The sequence below is a fragment of the Eptesicus fuscus genome, chromosome 22, assembly GCF_027574615.1.
Source record: "Eptesicus fuscus isolate TK198812 chromosome 22, DD_ASM_mEF_20220401, whole genome shotgun sequence".
Taxonomy (NCBI): domain Eukaryota; kingdom Metazoa; phylum Chordata; class Mammalia; order Chiroptera; family Vespertilionidae; genus Eptesicus; species Eptesicus fuscus.
Window position 1 is genome coordinate 19,277,397 of NC_072494.1, and position 15,125 is coordinate 19,292,521.

At 42.3% G+C, this 15,125-nt stretch overlaps 2 protein-coding genes across 4 annotated transcripts; one reads left to right on the top strand and one right to left on the bottom strand.

Moving 5' to 3' along the window:
* Positions 1 to 1,053: 1,053 nt before the first annotated feature.
* Positions 1,054 to 12,609, bottom strand: ANKRD45 (ankyrin repeat domain 45). Of its 3 annotated transcripts, none has more exons than XM_054712311.1 (6): positions 12,317 to 12,442; positions 10,713 to 11,115; positions 9,892 to 10,035; positions 3,957 to 4,051; positions 1,486 to 1,624; positions 1,054 to 1,245 (listed from the first exon to the last, which is right to left on the bottom strand). In XM_054712311.1, exons 2-6 carry the CDS (start codon positions 11,098 to 11,100, stop codon positions 1,214 to 1,216), a joined length of 798 nt encoding a protein of 265 aa, XP_054568286.1. In that variant the 5' UTR covers positions 11,101 to 11,115; positions 12,317 to 12,442; the 3' UTR covers positions 1,054 to 1,213. The 3 variants fall into 3 exon arrangements, with proteins under 3 accessions (XP_054568286.1, XP_054568285.1, XP_054568284.1); XM_054712310.1 differs by lacking the exon at positions 12,317 to 12,442 and adding an exon at positions 12,549 to 12,609 and having other exon boundaries at positions 1,055 to 1,245; positions 9,892 to 10,062; XM_054712309.1 differs by having other exon boundaries at positions 1,055 to 1,245; positions 9,892 to 10,062; positions 12,317 to 12,440.
* On the top strand, positions 5,741 to 7,676 carry TEX50 (testis expressed 50). Its single transcript, XM_028152027.2, has 2 exons — positions 5,741 to 6,219; positions 7,129 to 7,676. Exons 1-2 carry the CDS (start codon positions 5,878 to 5,880, stop codon positions 7,384 to 7,386), a joined length of 600 nt encoding a protein of 199 aa, XP_028007828.1. The 5' UTR covers positions 5,741 to 5,877; the 3' UTR covers positions 7,387 to 7,676.
* Positions 12,610 to 15,125: the final 2,516 nt, after the last annotated feature.

Below are 15,125 nucleotides of genomic sequence, written 5' to 3' on the forward strand. Positions count from 1 at the left end.
TTAGAGTAGCGACAACAAACACGGCACCAGGCCTTGTCCAAATTATTGCAGTGCTTCTCACAACACACAGAGCTCCTTCTCTGTACTCCGCCCCAAACGCCCGTGGCATCTACTGAAGATGGGAGAGGGGTACTGCCTGCCCTTTTGCTTAAGACAACAGAATTGCTCATATATAAAAAATATCTCAAAACTTTACCATTTGACAGACAAGTTTAAAATAGTGTCACCTCAAAACCACAGCTGCGATGGAATTGCTTATTTCTTTTCCTTTGCCTCTATAATATAAACTAGCTTTCAGGGTGAGACAAAGAAGAGCAAGTCATAAGAAAAAACAAATAAATGTGTGTTCTTTAAAATATTTTCTTTCCGTAAAACTTTTCCAGAAAGTCATAGAGTAGTAGATCAGGGGCTTTCGGATAAACTAGAAAAAAAAATCCAAATATTCCAAATCACTAATATGAAACCAACTATGATATTTAAAACCTAGAAAATATAAAACAAAACAGAAGGAAAATTGACAAGGAGTCCAGGTATAATAGCTGCATTACCAACCCTACAGAATAGAAGACATCTAAATATAAAAGTAAAGAGATTTGTGTTTATTAATTCAAAGACAGAACGGGGCTAAAGACAAATAAGAAGGTGTACTAAGAGACTATACCCCACCTTACAGGTAAATCTTAATTTGAACATAAAAAGTAATAGTTGTATGAGCTGAGGATCCTGATCCAAACTCCTCTTAATACTGCCTTGCTCCAGAATGACATCCCATAGCTTTTCTTTGGAGAGAGGGAGAAAAAATTTGCCTCTGGAAATAGCCACTATGTCTTCTCTTAAAGGAATTCTTGAATTGAACGGAAACTTCCTGCCTCCATTATACAGAAGGTTATTAGGGTCTCTAACCAGCTTTTAAAGCCTCCATATGGTTTGTGTGAGTGATTCACACCCAAGCGCGCTCTGGAAGGAGCAGGTGGAGCTCACAGGGGCTTGCACCCAGGGGAGCAGTCAAGGTCAGAGTTCGGATGTGAGCACGCTGACGAGGGTGAAACAGAACAGGGCTGATCCCATTTCATACTTAAACATTTTAATAAGACCCCACATCAATTTTCTCAGCTTCAGTTGTCATGAATAGAAATACTAGAAGAAAATGTGGCTTTTTATAAAATATCTGCTCAATAGAAGGTATGGTTTTGGCTTCTTTTCTGACCAAGGCTTAGGCTACAGATTTGGCACTTCTCACTTGACCTGAAAGGAAGCAGATTTTTAAAGGTCCATTTAATTAGTTTGCAATATAAAACACAAATGAAGACAGTTTTTAAATTTTTATTAAATTTATTGGGGTGACATTGGTTAATAAAACTGCATAGGCTTCAAGTGTACAATTCTGTAATACATCATCTGTATGTTGTATTTGTTGACCCAAAGTCAAGTCTCCTTCTGTCACCATATTTCTGACATTCAACCCACTTTTTATCCCAAACTTACGTGGTGTAGCCATTTTTGTGAAGATAGGAGTCACAATATCTTCCAATTGTTGTTTCTGCTCAAAAATCTCATTGATCGAAGCTTCCAAATGGGTTTCCAACCACTCACTCCTTATACGGCATGCAATGAGGATGTTATTCTAGAGACAGACCCAGAAAATTGACTTATTTATTGAAAAACAAAATTCTGTATATCTCTACACCAGCACTGCCTACCAGAACTTTCTGTGATGATCTGTGCCTGCATTGCCCAATACAGCCACATGTGTAACATATATGGCCACTGAGTACTAAAAAGGCGGTGGCTATTTCGTGACTCTAGCCTGGGAGCTTCATTTTGCCTATGTTTTGTTGGTTTCGTAAGAGATCTTGTAAAGTGCTTTACAAACCACGAGCGAAATGTGTAACTTAGCACGTTCCCAGACTTGGTGACCTCTATGCTTTAGCAATATCTAATTCTTTTCATCAGAAAGTCACAAGAAAACTCATAGAACATCCTGCAGAGAAATGCAGGAAACACCAAAACACATTCCTGACACCCTGAGTATATCGTGTGTGTGTGTGTGTGTGTGTGTGTGTGTGTGTGTGTGCGCGCATGTGCACATCCAGCGCAGTACACTAGTCCACATGCAATACTCAGTATGCAGCAAATATGGCAAGCTATCCTTATAGCTGTGCATCTTTTATACCATTATGTAAACTGTGATACATTAATAAAAGTATGTAGTGGATATGTTCAGATACACTAAAATACGTGATGCAGGTCTGTTTTGAAGCACAATAATGAGTATCAGCGGTCCTCTCCAAACAGTAGAAGATGCAGACAGACACCTCCAGGACTATCAACCCTGCTTTTGTGCCCTCCCGACCCCATCCCCTGCCCACCTCCAAGAGGCTTATACCTTTGCTTTCCTTTTAAAATAGTTTTACCCCATCTGTTGGCATTCCTAACAATATAGTTTGATATTGCTTGCTTTTGAGCTTTATAAAAATCTATGTAGTCTTTGGTGAATTTTTTTTCACTCAACACAATTCTAAGATTCATTCATGTTGTTGGGTGAGATACTTACTTAGTACATCTCTATGTCACTCTTTAATATGATGTCATTACTTGCTTTTTTGCTTTTTTTGCTGCAAAAAGCTTTATTGTTTCATTTGGTCCAATGCATGGGAGAGGGCTTCAGGATGGTTAAAAGAATGGCTAGTGGTTTCAGGGAGAGGCTCAGGCACGAGGCAGACACCAGGGGATGCAGAGGGGCCCCTCGAAGGCTTCTGGGCTCCAAAGGCTCCTAGTCGTGCTTGAGGGGGAGCCTTTCGAAGAGATACTCGCCCAGCCCAGCCTGGGGGCTGGCAGTTTGTGGATGTTAGTCAGGTGTCGCCCATCCTCTTAATGAGTGTCATCTGCTCCTCCAGGAAGTGGTTCTGCAGGAAGTGGTTCTGCAGGAAGTGGTTCTGCAGGAAGTGGTTCTGCAGGAAGTCACAGAGCTGAGGGCCTTCGGATAGAACCCAGAGCACGCAGCTCTAAAAGGACCTGGGTCCGGTTCTTCTCCAAGGCCAGGGTGGTTTCCATGGCGTCCTGAGTTCTGCCCACTCATCCTGGGGAGGCTTCAGCTTGTCCTGGAAGAGAATGTGGCCGCTGCACTGGTTTTGCATCTTTAAGAGACTCTCGGAGCCCTCGCGCCTCTTCTCCGCCAACTCAGGGAGGAACTGGCCCACGCTCTGGAGAGCCGCATCTTCGGTGGATATAGAAGCCCAGCGAGAGGTAGGTGTGGGCGGCCCGCAGAGGCAGGGGGCCAGGCGGTTGACCGCAGCCTCCACTTCGGTGGGGTAATTCTGATGAATTTGGGAGCTCATGGTTGTTCGGCGATAAGGGGTTAAGGTAGAAAAGAAGCCAAAACCGGTTTGGCTCAGTGGATAGAGCGTCGGCCTTCGGACTGAAAGGTCCCAGGTTCGATTCCGGTCAAGGGCATGTACCTTGGTTGCAGGCACATCCCCATTAGGGGGTGTGCAGGAGGCAGCTGATCGATGTTTCTCTCTCATCGATGTTTCTAACTCTCTATCCCTCTCCCTTCCTCTCTGTAAAAAATCAATAAAATATAAAAATAAAAAAAAGGTAGAAAAGAAGCCGGTGTGTTGGCTGGTCCCGGAGATGGTGCTGAATGTGGTGACTGGATAAGATGCTGGACGGTGGTCGGAGGCTGGAAGAAGGGGCACCTTTGGGGCTGTCCCGTCCAAATACTGTTGAAGCAAGAGACAGATCTGGGGCTGCCGGGGGCACTGCCTTTCATTACTTTTTATTAGTCCATCTCTTATCAGTCTGAAGGAAGAAGGGAAAGAAGGGGAGGAGGGAAGGGAAATGGAAGGAGAAGAGAGCAGTAAGGACCGCCACCTACCTCAGCTTTAGTGTAAATTAAAGATATAAGGCGAAAATCTCAAAAGACTTCAGAACAAGCAATGATCACAACGTAGTACCTTGTCTTCCTTGAAGAGTCTCCCTGGTCCCTTCTCTGATTCTGTAACCGTTGTAGAGACCTTTGTAATATATCTTTTCAGAGCCAGCCTTGCAGCTGAAAGAATAGACAGTAAGATGTACAAAAATAAGACAAAGACCAAAAAATATGCTCAACTGTTTGTAATGGACTATTACATAGCCAGAGCTTAAAGGGACTGTGTGGAGGAGATTTTTTTGTGTTTGTTTTCATTGAATTTCAAGAAAGATAACAACTCAACCAGCACAGCATTTGGGGCCCTCTGGCCTTCCAAAATTCACAGCTATCCCACATACAAATTACATTTACCCCATCCCAGCATCCAAAAGTCTCAACCCATTACATCATCAATTTATTTCCTAATGTTCATTGAAAATATCATCAGCTCACAAGTCTCAAATCTCATCATCTAAATCCGTGGTCGGCAAACTGTGGCTCGAGAGCCACATGCGGCTCTTTGGCCCCTTGAGTGTGGCTCTTCCACAAAATACCACGGCCTGGGCGAGTCTATTTTGAAGAAGTGGCATTAGAAGAAGTTTAAGTTTAAAAAATTTGGCTCTCAAAAGAAATTTCAATCGCTGTACTGTTGATATTTGGCTCTGTTGACTAATGAGTTTGCTGACCACTGATCTAAATAATCTAGATGACATGGGTGAGACATGGGACAGTTTGCTACATGGGATTTTGAAATTACTTGGGACAAGTGACTCCTTTTTTCCTTTTATTTTCTCCCGTTTCCAATGGCAGTGTCTACAACTGTTACTCGGTGCCTGTATTTTGGGAGTAGAGAACTTGTTTTCTAGTTTCGCGGGTCTACAGATGGAGAGGAATTCTACCCCTTGTCCACCTACCAAAAGTCTACTCACTCTTCAAATCTGACTTAAATACACGTCAGTGAAACTCCTAATTGTCCCAAGTAAAACTCATTTTGCTATCAGCTGTTACATGATTATAATTTGATTTAGCTCTCATTTTAGTCTACAGTATCTCGGAATTTTTATTAACTTATTCTTTGCTTCTACCTCTAGCTTGTAAGATCCTTAAGGGCAAGGTCTCTGTCTCGTCTTTTTAGCAAATGCCATGCCCCCTCACCATCTCATCTTTTTTTCACATACCATGCCAGATTTTCTACCCCTCACCCACTACCTAATAGTACTACATTGCTATCAAAGGGGCATAGGTTAAAAAGGGGAGGTACTTATTTTTGCTTAACCATTTGAAAGGAAGAATATTTCAGAGTGAAAAACAGAAGCAATTGTAAGTTGTGTAAAATGGCATAGCTACAGATATTTTTAAAGTAGATATAAAACAGCCATACTTGAGCCGAAATTGGTTTGACTCAGTGGATAGAGCGTCGGCCTGCAGACTCAAGGGTCCCAGGTTCGATGCCGGTCAAGGGCATGTGCCTTGATTGCGGGCACATCCCTAGTAGGGGGTGTGCAAGAGGCAGCTGATCGATGTTTCTAACTCTATCCCTCTCTCTTCCTCTCTGTAAAAAATCAATAAAATATATTTTTAAAAAACAGCCATACTTGAGAAGGGTTGGAAGGGATATAGGTAAATTGTTTCCATGAAACTCCATTAATATGATTATAGTTTTAATTAATTAGCTAGCAAGACATTAGTAAAGTCTTCATTTTTCATAAAATTGAAGTAGCTCAAATAATTCTAGTATAAAGCAAGAAAAAGTATCCCCAGGTGACTGGCTAAGTAACACCTTTTAGTTCCGATGTGGTTATGATGTCACTGACTCTGTCCATGAATCACTCTGACTGATGATGTCACAATGACCAGCAGTGTTTATTGTGCCAAGTAGCAAGACAAGCTTCAGTGTTCTTATTAACTAGTACTCAGGGCATTCCTGCTCTGTCTCTGACCAGAATTTTGGCCATAGATTTTTTTTTATGTCCCAATTGAGAAAGATGTCCATTCAAGGACTACACTTGATGTTTCTTCTGTTGTTTGCCGGCTTATTGGAGGAAAATTCCTGCATTTGTGATGGAACTATCTGGGCTAAGGTTGGATGGGAGATATTTCCTGAAGAAATGCTTTATCTGAAAGTTGAGCCTTCTCCAGCTCACTGTCTGCCTTACCCTATGGACAAACTATGGTGCAATTTTTTTAATATGGATGTAATTGCGAGTCTTGTATATCTCGTGTGTGTTTTAGGACAAGCTATCTCTCTAATCCTTCTTGCTTTATCTGTGCATTACCTGTGGATGAAGTGGAAGAGACACAAGAAAGAAGTAAGTTAGTGATGCAAATAGTAATAGTCATAGGATATCAGAGTTTAAGAGACAAGATTACCAGCTTCTTTGAAGGAAAGTACAATGTCTTTTTCCTCTTTGCAATTTTCCACAGTCCCCGCCATTCACCCCCAGCATCTAGCACAGTGTCTGGCATATAGTAGGTGTTCAACAAACCAGTATTAAATTAGAAGGTCCTTCAAATAGCCTAGTACAATCCCTCCCTTTCAAGTTACAAAATGTATCAAGAAAGTAATGAGCTAAAATGAGTAGAATGTACAGGACATGAAGTTACCTGTCTGGGCCCAGAGGTAAGTCATTTGATCCTTCTCAGCTGCCTCACCAATAAAATGAAGGATGTGGAATAAGATATCTGTTAGATTCCTTCCAGATCTATCTAAGACGGCTAAGTATGTAAAAGTTGGCATGTATTTTTTAAATGGGCTGTAAACTAATGTCTAATGTTTGGATAACTTTCTGGGAAATGGACTCTTTTAATTTCCCACTTTGCCAGTGACACCATATTTTGAGGCAATCTTAAAAGCTCATTGACTTTTACAATAAACATACTGCCATGAAAAGACCCTGATGTTACTGCCTTATACTTTGAAGCTGTTTAGTGAAGGGAAATATTTTGCTAATATTCACATCACTTCTCCCAGCAGAGTGCTCTAACCATAAAACGCACCTTTTAAATGTTTGTTGTTGATGATCATGATCATTGTCATCTTTCACAGGGGATACACAAAAGAGCATTTCTCCCGCCCTCGGACCTGTTTTCTGTAATGACCTTTCTTTCATATAAATAAGTGATGTGTGGTGTTTCAGCATAGCTATCCAGAACATTTCATTTGAACTACAGTAAGAAAACAACCGATAATTTCATTTGCTTTCCCCCCCCCCCGTTAGCTGAAAAAACAAGCCTCCATAGATACAGTTGGTAATGAACCAGAAAGCCAGTCCATCAATGACATAGACCAACTACTCTTTAAACTGTTGGCCACGACGTCCATGATGAGCGAGTACCTGGACCGGAAGGCCCAGCGTCCTTCGTCTAAGAAATTCAAGCACGGAAAGCTCAAGTATAAGAACCGAGGAGGAACCAGAGGACACCAAAAACACGTGCATGTAGATCCGTCCAAAATGGAGACCACACAAAGTGCCTAGGAGAGAACTCGTATAAGGTTCAAAATGGTTCTCTGTGAGCCTTTCTCATTTTTTTTTTTTTTTTTTTTGCCACATTCTTTACTGAAACTTTGCAAAGAAGCCCAGGTTGAAGATATTTCTATTCAACTGAAAAGGCATCCATACTTACTAAAGTACTGGGGAAAAGACGGTCCACAGCCACTATTCAGATTTAAGTATTTTGTTCTTTTTAATGCATCACATTACAAATCATTAATCGATCTGTAAATTAGAATCTTTAGTGTTTTAATAAATCTCTGATTTAAATAATATTTGTGACTTTCCTTGCTTTCCTGAGCAAATGTTATGGCCACAAGAAGACTTAATTTCTCATCTCAGATGCCCTTTGCTAGAATAGTATGGAAGTATCGAGTAACAGATTAATTTTTTAATATTATTGTTTCCATTTTTAGTATAATAAATGATGAATTGAGTATCAACATTTTTTTATTGATTTTTTACAGAGAGGAAGGGAGAGGGATAGAGAGTTAGAAACATTGATCAGCCGCCTCCCGCACACTCCCCACTGGGTATGTGCCCGCAACCAAAGCACATGCCCTTGACCAGAATCGAACCCGGGACCCTTGAGTCCGCAGGCCAACGCTCCAGCCACTGAGCCAAACTGGTCAGGGCCAACATTTTTTTTTAATTTCTGAGTTTTGTTGCTCAGCTATCTCAATTTTTTAACAATATGGTTACCATATCTTCCAACAAATACTGGGACACTGATCTGAGACTAGAACAGAAAGTTTGATTAAAAACATGAAAATTCCCAGAAATGTATGCAAGATCTAAAGCTGGGTAGAGAGAGCTTAAGGAGGGAGGGGCATCTGTAATACTGTCTACAATAACATTTAAAAAAACAATCCTTGGCCCTAGCTGATTTGGCTCAGTGGATAGAGCGTTGGCCTCGGGACTGAAGAGTCCTGGGTTCAATTCCAGTCAAGGGCACATGCCCAGGTTGCAGGCTCAATCCCCAGTAGGGGGCATGCAGGAGGCAGCCAATCAATGATGTTTCTATCTTCTCTCCCTCTCCCTTCTCTGAAATCAATAAAACTATTTTTTCAAGTTTATTTATGGTTCCACTTTCCAGACTTTCCTCCTTCCTTCCATACTTCCTTAGCACAACTCTACCCACATTTCCACAGATGTTTGTTCCATCCCTTTGGCATTTTGAACTATCAACTAAATTGCCTCTCAGAGAATGCTGATGTATTTTTCTTTTAATGGAGGACTCTTGAACACTTAAAAAGTGTCCAAACCTTGAAAATCCAAAGTAATTTCTAACAGTGGAATTTTCAGAAGTATGGACAGGACTCTTTGGGGTAGGGAATCCTCAACTCCTTAAACCTCTCCAGATGCCTCCTACTCTAATCACTAGAACAGGGAATGGACGTGACTTATACACTTGGAAGTCTGATATTAAACAAACGTGAAATGTTGAATAGTTTGTGTTTCTGACATTCCAGAGCTACGTGCACTTGAAGCTCCAATCCTTACAATTCTATCACTGGTCTGGAAACAGAATAATAGTTGATAGTATTAGCACCTTTCATCTTCATCACTAGAAAATGTTAGGTATCATTCCCCCGAGAATGTAAGGACCCAAACAAAACAGATGGATATTAGGGAGAGGAAAACAATAAAACTCCACACCCATACGCCTCAAACTGTTTCTTTTCAGAAAAGTAACAGCAAAATTTGTCCCTGGATTGTGTTTCTTAAGTACTATGGGTCATACTTCAGAAATGGGTGGGGTGTTGTGGGTTATTTTTTTTTGGCGGGGGGGGAGGTTGTCCAAGGTCACATAGGTTTCAAGTGGAGATAACCCCTACGTAAACTCAAGCAATCTGAGGCAAGAGCCCATGTACTTATGCTTTTATTACTCTGCAGCTTACCTGTGCAAACTAGGACTTGTGTTCCAGTAAAGCAATCTTGTCACTGTCCGTCAAACATGCCCCTTACTTTCACCCCCAGCTCTTAGAGTTAGCTCACGCCCATTTCCTTCTATTGTATTTTCAAATCCCACCCATTCTTCAAGGCCCAGCTCAACTCCAACATGCTCTGACTTCATGACCTCCGTCCACTTCAAAGCATGTATGATGATCTGTTCTGCTGATTTTAACCCTTCATCATAGTCTCTCTGATATTATTACTGATATGTACCTACCGTTTATCATCCCCCACCTAACAAATGTCCAGAGGGCAGGAACAACCAATTGTACCTACAACAATACTCAGTGAGCATTTATTAAATGCTTGCTAAAAACATGAGTGCAAATTACTACATAAAATGAATGCCATGAACTTCATATTTACTAATTGTTCAACCAATGTTTATATGCATTCAAATCTCTAAGCCATATTCTACAGGGCTGTGGAAATGACATATACAAAATATTAGTGTGGCTTTTTGACCTTTGATGGAAGCATAGCATACATACAAATGAATCAGTCAGCTTACTGATACCTTGTGGGTGTCCTTACCTGCCCAGTCCAGGAATTCAACGCACTCGGTCTGGGAATACCGAGCAGCAACATCTCGAGCTTGCTCTTTCCGGAAGTTCAGAGCTTCTATATCAACATCCAGTTCCACCACGAGCACTTTCAAAGTTTCCAGACGCCCCCAGGCTGCAGCACAGTGTAAGAGTGTATAACCTGACAAACAGCATGAAGACGGTCAGGCCAAATGGACTACACTCTTCAAGATTCGTCATTGCAATAATATTATTGACGCCGAAACCGGTTTGGCTCAGTGGATAGAGCGTCGGCCTGCAGACTGAAAGGTCCCAGGTTCGATTCCGGTCAAGGGCATGTACCTTGGTTGCAGGCACATCCCCAGTGGGGGGTGTGCAAGAGGCAGCTGATCAATGTTTCTAACTCTCTATCCCTCTCTCTTCCTCTCTGTGAAAAATCAATAAAAATATATTTTTAAAAAAATAATAATAATATTATTGAGCAGTTACCGTTTACCAACTTACTATGTACCAAGGACTGTGATATTTATAATTCTTATTTGATTGTTACACCCTGTGAGGAAAATACAATTATTAGCCCCATTTTTCAGATGAACAAAGAGAGACACAAAATGAGGTAACTTGCCCAAGTCACACAGCAAATAGTGAAGTCTGTGTTCTTAACTACTATGCTGTACTGTATCAGCATGTATACACACACATACATTTTAACTATGTGTGTATACATTCTATATGCAAAATATAAAGCAGGCACGTCCTATTTATCCACTTTTTTTTATCCACCTTTAAATAGTCATAAGTAATAATGATGAGAGAAAAAAGGCAAAATACCTCTGGCTGTGTTGTCATTCAGATCCACACCATATTTTGCCAAAACTCTAATCACTTCACTTTGCCCAGCCATGCAAGCTGCATACAACAAATTTCTTCCGACAATGTCTTCTTCCAAGAGGAGCTGTATGGCCTGGTCATAATGAGGGTTCTCTGGATCCTCAAAAATCTTCTGCAAACCTTCTACATCCCCTGTGAGAACAGGTTGTAAGAGAGGATTAAGAAGGCCTCTCTTTTCCTCCTCCTCCTCTTCCTCCTCCTCCTCCTCCTCTTCTTCCTCCTCTTCCTCCTCCTCTTCTTCTCCTTCTTCAACTTCTTCTTCTTCTTGCTGCGAGAAAAGTTCTGATTTTTCTGAACTCTCTGAGTCTGGGGCTTCTTCTAGATCCATTAACTCCAAAAATACCTGAGACCAAAAAAAAAAATAATAATAAAAATCTACTCAGACAAATTGGCATTTATTGATTGATTGATTCAGTCAGTCCACTGACAATATAGATGGGATGAAAATTCTTAACTGGCTTAAAAGTTATTATAATATATTTCATCCATTCAATTAACAAAGTTTATCGTGCACCTACCATAAGTCAATACAGTCGATGCACTGCCTGAATACATTCTAAAATGCTGAACGTGTGATATACATAGTAAATTCAATAGGAACAGCAGAGAGCAATGCAGGCTAGACTCATTGGGGAAAGATTGAAAGAGGATGTTAGAGAGAGACCCACTTTCCTAAACATGGGTCATACTGGGAAGAAGTGAAAAATAGTTGCATCATTGGAGCCAGATTATTAAGACCTTAAAAAAATTAGGCACTGATGTTTAGACAGAATTCAGTCTCTCGGTAATGGTTACTGAAAGCTTACTAATATACTAAGTGCTGTGTAGGTATTACGTAAATTACAAAGAAGAATCAACTTTATTTCCTGCCCTAAACAACTTAGTTTTTTAAGGGAGAAAAGGCAACCTGTGCAAAATAAGTGTAATAAAAGGTGATAGATGGTAAGTATCACATGAGACGAAGTGCTATGGAAATTTACAAGGGGCAAGATTAATTCCAGATGGAAGGCTTAACAGTGCTCACGCTGGCATAATACGTATTAAATTGGGAATGATACAGAGAAGAGGGCATGGTCCCTACATATGTGTGAGAATGCTTGTATCATCACTGTTCATAGAACAAAAAGCCTGGATGAGGGTGGGGGGGAAACGGTGCCCATTAACAGGAGCATAAACTGTGACATAGTTACACAAGAGAGTATACAGTAGTTAAAACGACTAAATTACAGTGACACTCCATGTGGTAGGCAGCTCTGACATGGCTCCCCAAGCCCCTCACCCTGCACCCTGGTATTCAGACCTTTGTGCAATTCTCTCCTCGTGAAGAAGGCAGGACATAGTGACTTTATTCTAATGTGAGGGGATGTCACTTCCATCATTCACTTACAACAGACAAGACTTTTGTCTTGTTGGTATTCTGTCCCTGACTCTTCTCGCGTTATGATGGAGAGAGCCACCTTTCGAGAGACATGGGCCATCTCTCGCCCAGAGCCAGTGAGGAGCCGAGGCCCTCAGTCTAACAGCCCAGAGGACCTTGAACTCACCAACGAGGAAGAGGATAGTGAGGGGCAGCCCTGCCAAGAGTGGCAGAGGGGGCACCAGAGTTCGCCTTTCGGCCTGAATCCCGCAGGGACCTCCCGGATCCCCGAGGCTGCCCACGAGGCGGGACCCGCTCCGCACAGCTCGGGGCAGAGGCAAAGCTCCCTCCCCGCCAACCTCGCCCGCCCGCCCGCCCGAGCAGCCCAGCTGGAAGGTACCCGTTCCCCACACGCCCACCTGGGCCCTGGGCGCCCGGACCCAGCACTCTCAGCTCCGGGATCCCGGCTTCCGCGGTTACCATGGCGACCCGACGCGCTAACGCTGTACACACCGGTCAAAACGCGAGGTGCGAGGATGCGCGGGGAAGACGAAGAGGGACGGTTAAAATCTTAATGATTAACATCGCTGTGTTCGGAAGGTGGTGTGCGGGGGTTTTCTTTATTTTGTAAGTTTTCTGTAATACGGTCTATATACTTTTTCCAACAACAAAAAAATAAAATTTAAAAGTAAGGTGTGCCCATTGGTAGCTTATCTTTGGCCTTTAAATGGAAGAATTTTCCAGAAATATGAAGATGCCATCTAAAAACGACGAAGGATAGTAATTATAATGGACAGCTTAGTTTTCTAGTCTATGGGAGAGCCTTCACCTATGGCTATGGTCACGGTCACGGTCACCCAGTGGCATTTCCCGAGACCTCACAAGTGCCAACTATGGCAGGAGTGGAAGGAACTTGGAAACGCTCTCTCTCTTGATTCAGTTATTTAAGATCTAAAGCAGAGGATTTTTAAAAGGGGAGTGGGGTGGGCAATGGGATGGGGTATCAAAAGAATGTGCCCTCTAGTTCCTCGCATGGATTATAACTGCCTTGTGGGTTTTCCAGGCTTGCATTGTCTATCCACTCTAGCTTGCTCACTTTTTTTAAATTGAACTTTTTAATCCCTTGTTCCACTGCCTTGCATGGTAATCCTGGCATCGTGACCTCATTTAGGATGGGCCGTCACTCTCCTTGCTTAGGAAGCCATGCTAACGGCATGCTTGTACTATCTCCTGAGATCTTTGCCATGGTGGTTAGGCACCGTCTCCCAGGAGAGTGCTTTCGAATTAAGTCTCCTCGATTCAACTTCGTATTCTGTCCCCTTGTTCCAGCACCTTCGGAAGCCAGTCCTGTGTGTACTCCGCCAGATGTCTCCATCCCATTGTTAAGGTTCCACTCTTTCCCAGCTAGTACCCTGTCCTGGGCATAGCAATATTGAGAGTTTAATATTGAGAGTTTAATCTTCTCTGAGGCTCTGCTACTCTTAGGATTAAGTCCTGGACCTGGTCCTCAGTTTACAGAAGAGGAGAGACCCTGTATTTGTTACCTAGGAAATCCTTTGGCTTTCCTGCTTAGCGTTTGTTTTTTAATATTTTTAATTGATTTTTTTAGAGAGGAAGGGAAAGGAATAGAGAGTTAGAAACATGGATCAGCTGCTTCCTGCACACCCCCTACTGGGGACGTGCCTGCAACCAAGGTACATGTCCTTGACCGGAATCGAACCCTGGACCTTCAGTCCGCAGGCCGACGCTCTATCCACTGAGCCAAAACAGTCAGGGCTGCTTAGCGATTAATAGCCAATTTATCAATCTATTTCATTAAACAGCATCACGTGAGCTTAGCAACAGCCCATCCCTATTTCTTCTATATATCTCTTTGCCTGATACATTGCACCCACTGACTAGAATGTTTCCTCCCATCAGAATATACAGTTTGCTGAGGGAAACTGTATATTCTGATGGGAAAGAAATCTGACCAAAATCACAAAGCTAGTCAGTCACAGGACTGGGATTTGAAACTATGGGTGTCTAGACCTAAAGGCCATGCATTCTCCACTACAAGTTAATTAACAAAAGGTATTCTTTCTCTTTCAGAACCAACTGGACAAACCTTTGAAGATCCCGCGTGAAGAACCGTTAAAGAAAAATCTGGTTAAGTTTGTGCTTAACCTGTATATTTATTAGGAAACCACCAAGTGTTTCACTGATATTACTGAAATTGTATCCCCTACCCTACCACTTTTTTTTTTCCTTCTAAATATATAGTAAAACTCACGTGGCTATGTGCTGTGGAAAAATCGGGCAAATAACAAATTTAAAAGTTCTCCCCACCCCCAGAAGTGTTCTGTTAGTGTCTGGTGGTTAATATTAAGTGAAAGGGCAAGTTGACACATAGCCTTAGAATCCTGGATAAAACTGGTATCTTGAAAGTTCAAGTGTGGGAAATCTCCGCGGTGGAGTCTATTTCTGATTTGGCTGTGTATCCTCAGCAGTTTGCACATAGTACGGGCCTAATAGATATATGTCGACCCCATGTATGCAAGCGTCCGTCAATGTGCCTTCAGGAGACTCACCTGCTACAAATAAATCAAAATTCCTAGCTTTCTTGAGACTAGGCCCATCTTTCTATTGCCTTCAGCTGGGGAAAACAAGGAAGCGATGCGGAGGCTTCAGCCAAAGACCTTTATGCATCTATGCATAACCCGAGGACACAGACAATAGGGTGGTGAAGGCCTGGGGCGGAGGGTAGAGGGGAAGGGGGCGCGGGCTGGAGGGGGACTATGCGGGGGAAAGGGGGACATATGTAATACTTTCAACAATAAAGACTTTTATTTTTATTTTTTAAAAGGAGGCTTCAGTATTCAACTACTGCCAGTTCGGCGGTGAACTCGCAAAGTAGTCACTTTCGGAATAGAAAGAACTGGATGCAAGGAGAGCGGCTACTTCCTGAGCCGCGCCGGAACCTCTTGGCAGAATAAGTGAGTTCCAGGGGGAACGAT

Coding starts and splice junctions, on each gene's coding strand:
- TEX50 (XM_028152027.2), top strand. CDS start 5,878: ATGTCCCAATTGAGAAAGATGTCCATTCAAGGACTACACTTGATGTTT. Junction 6,220..7,128: donor GGAAGAGACACAAGAAAGAA/GTAAGTTAGTGA, acceptor CCCCCCCGTTAG/CTGAAAAAACAAGCCTCCAT.
- ANKRD45 (XM_054712310.1), bottom strand. CDS start 11,100: ATGGATCTAGAAGAAGCCCCAGACTCAGAGAGTTCAGAAAAATCAGAA. Junction 4,052..9,891: donor TGAATTCCTGGACTGGGCAG/GTAAGGACACCC, acceptor CTATTCTTTCAG/CTGCAAGGCTGGCTCTGAAA. Junction 1,625..3,956: donor GACTCTTCAAGGAAGACAAG/GTACTACGTTGT, acceptor GTCTGTCTCTAG/AATAACATCCTCATTGCATG.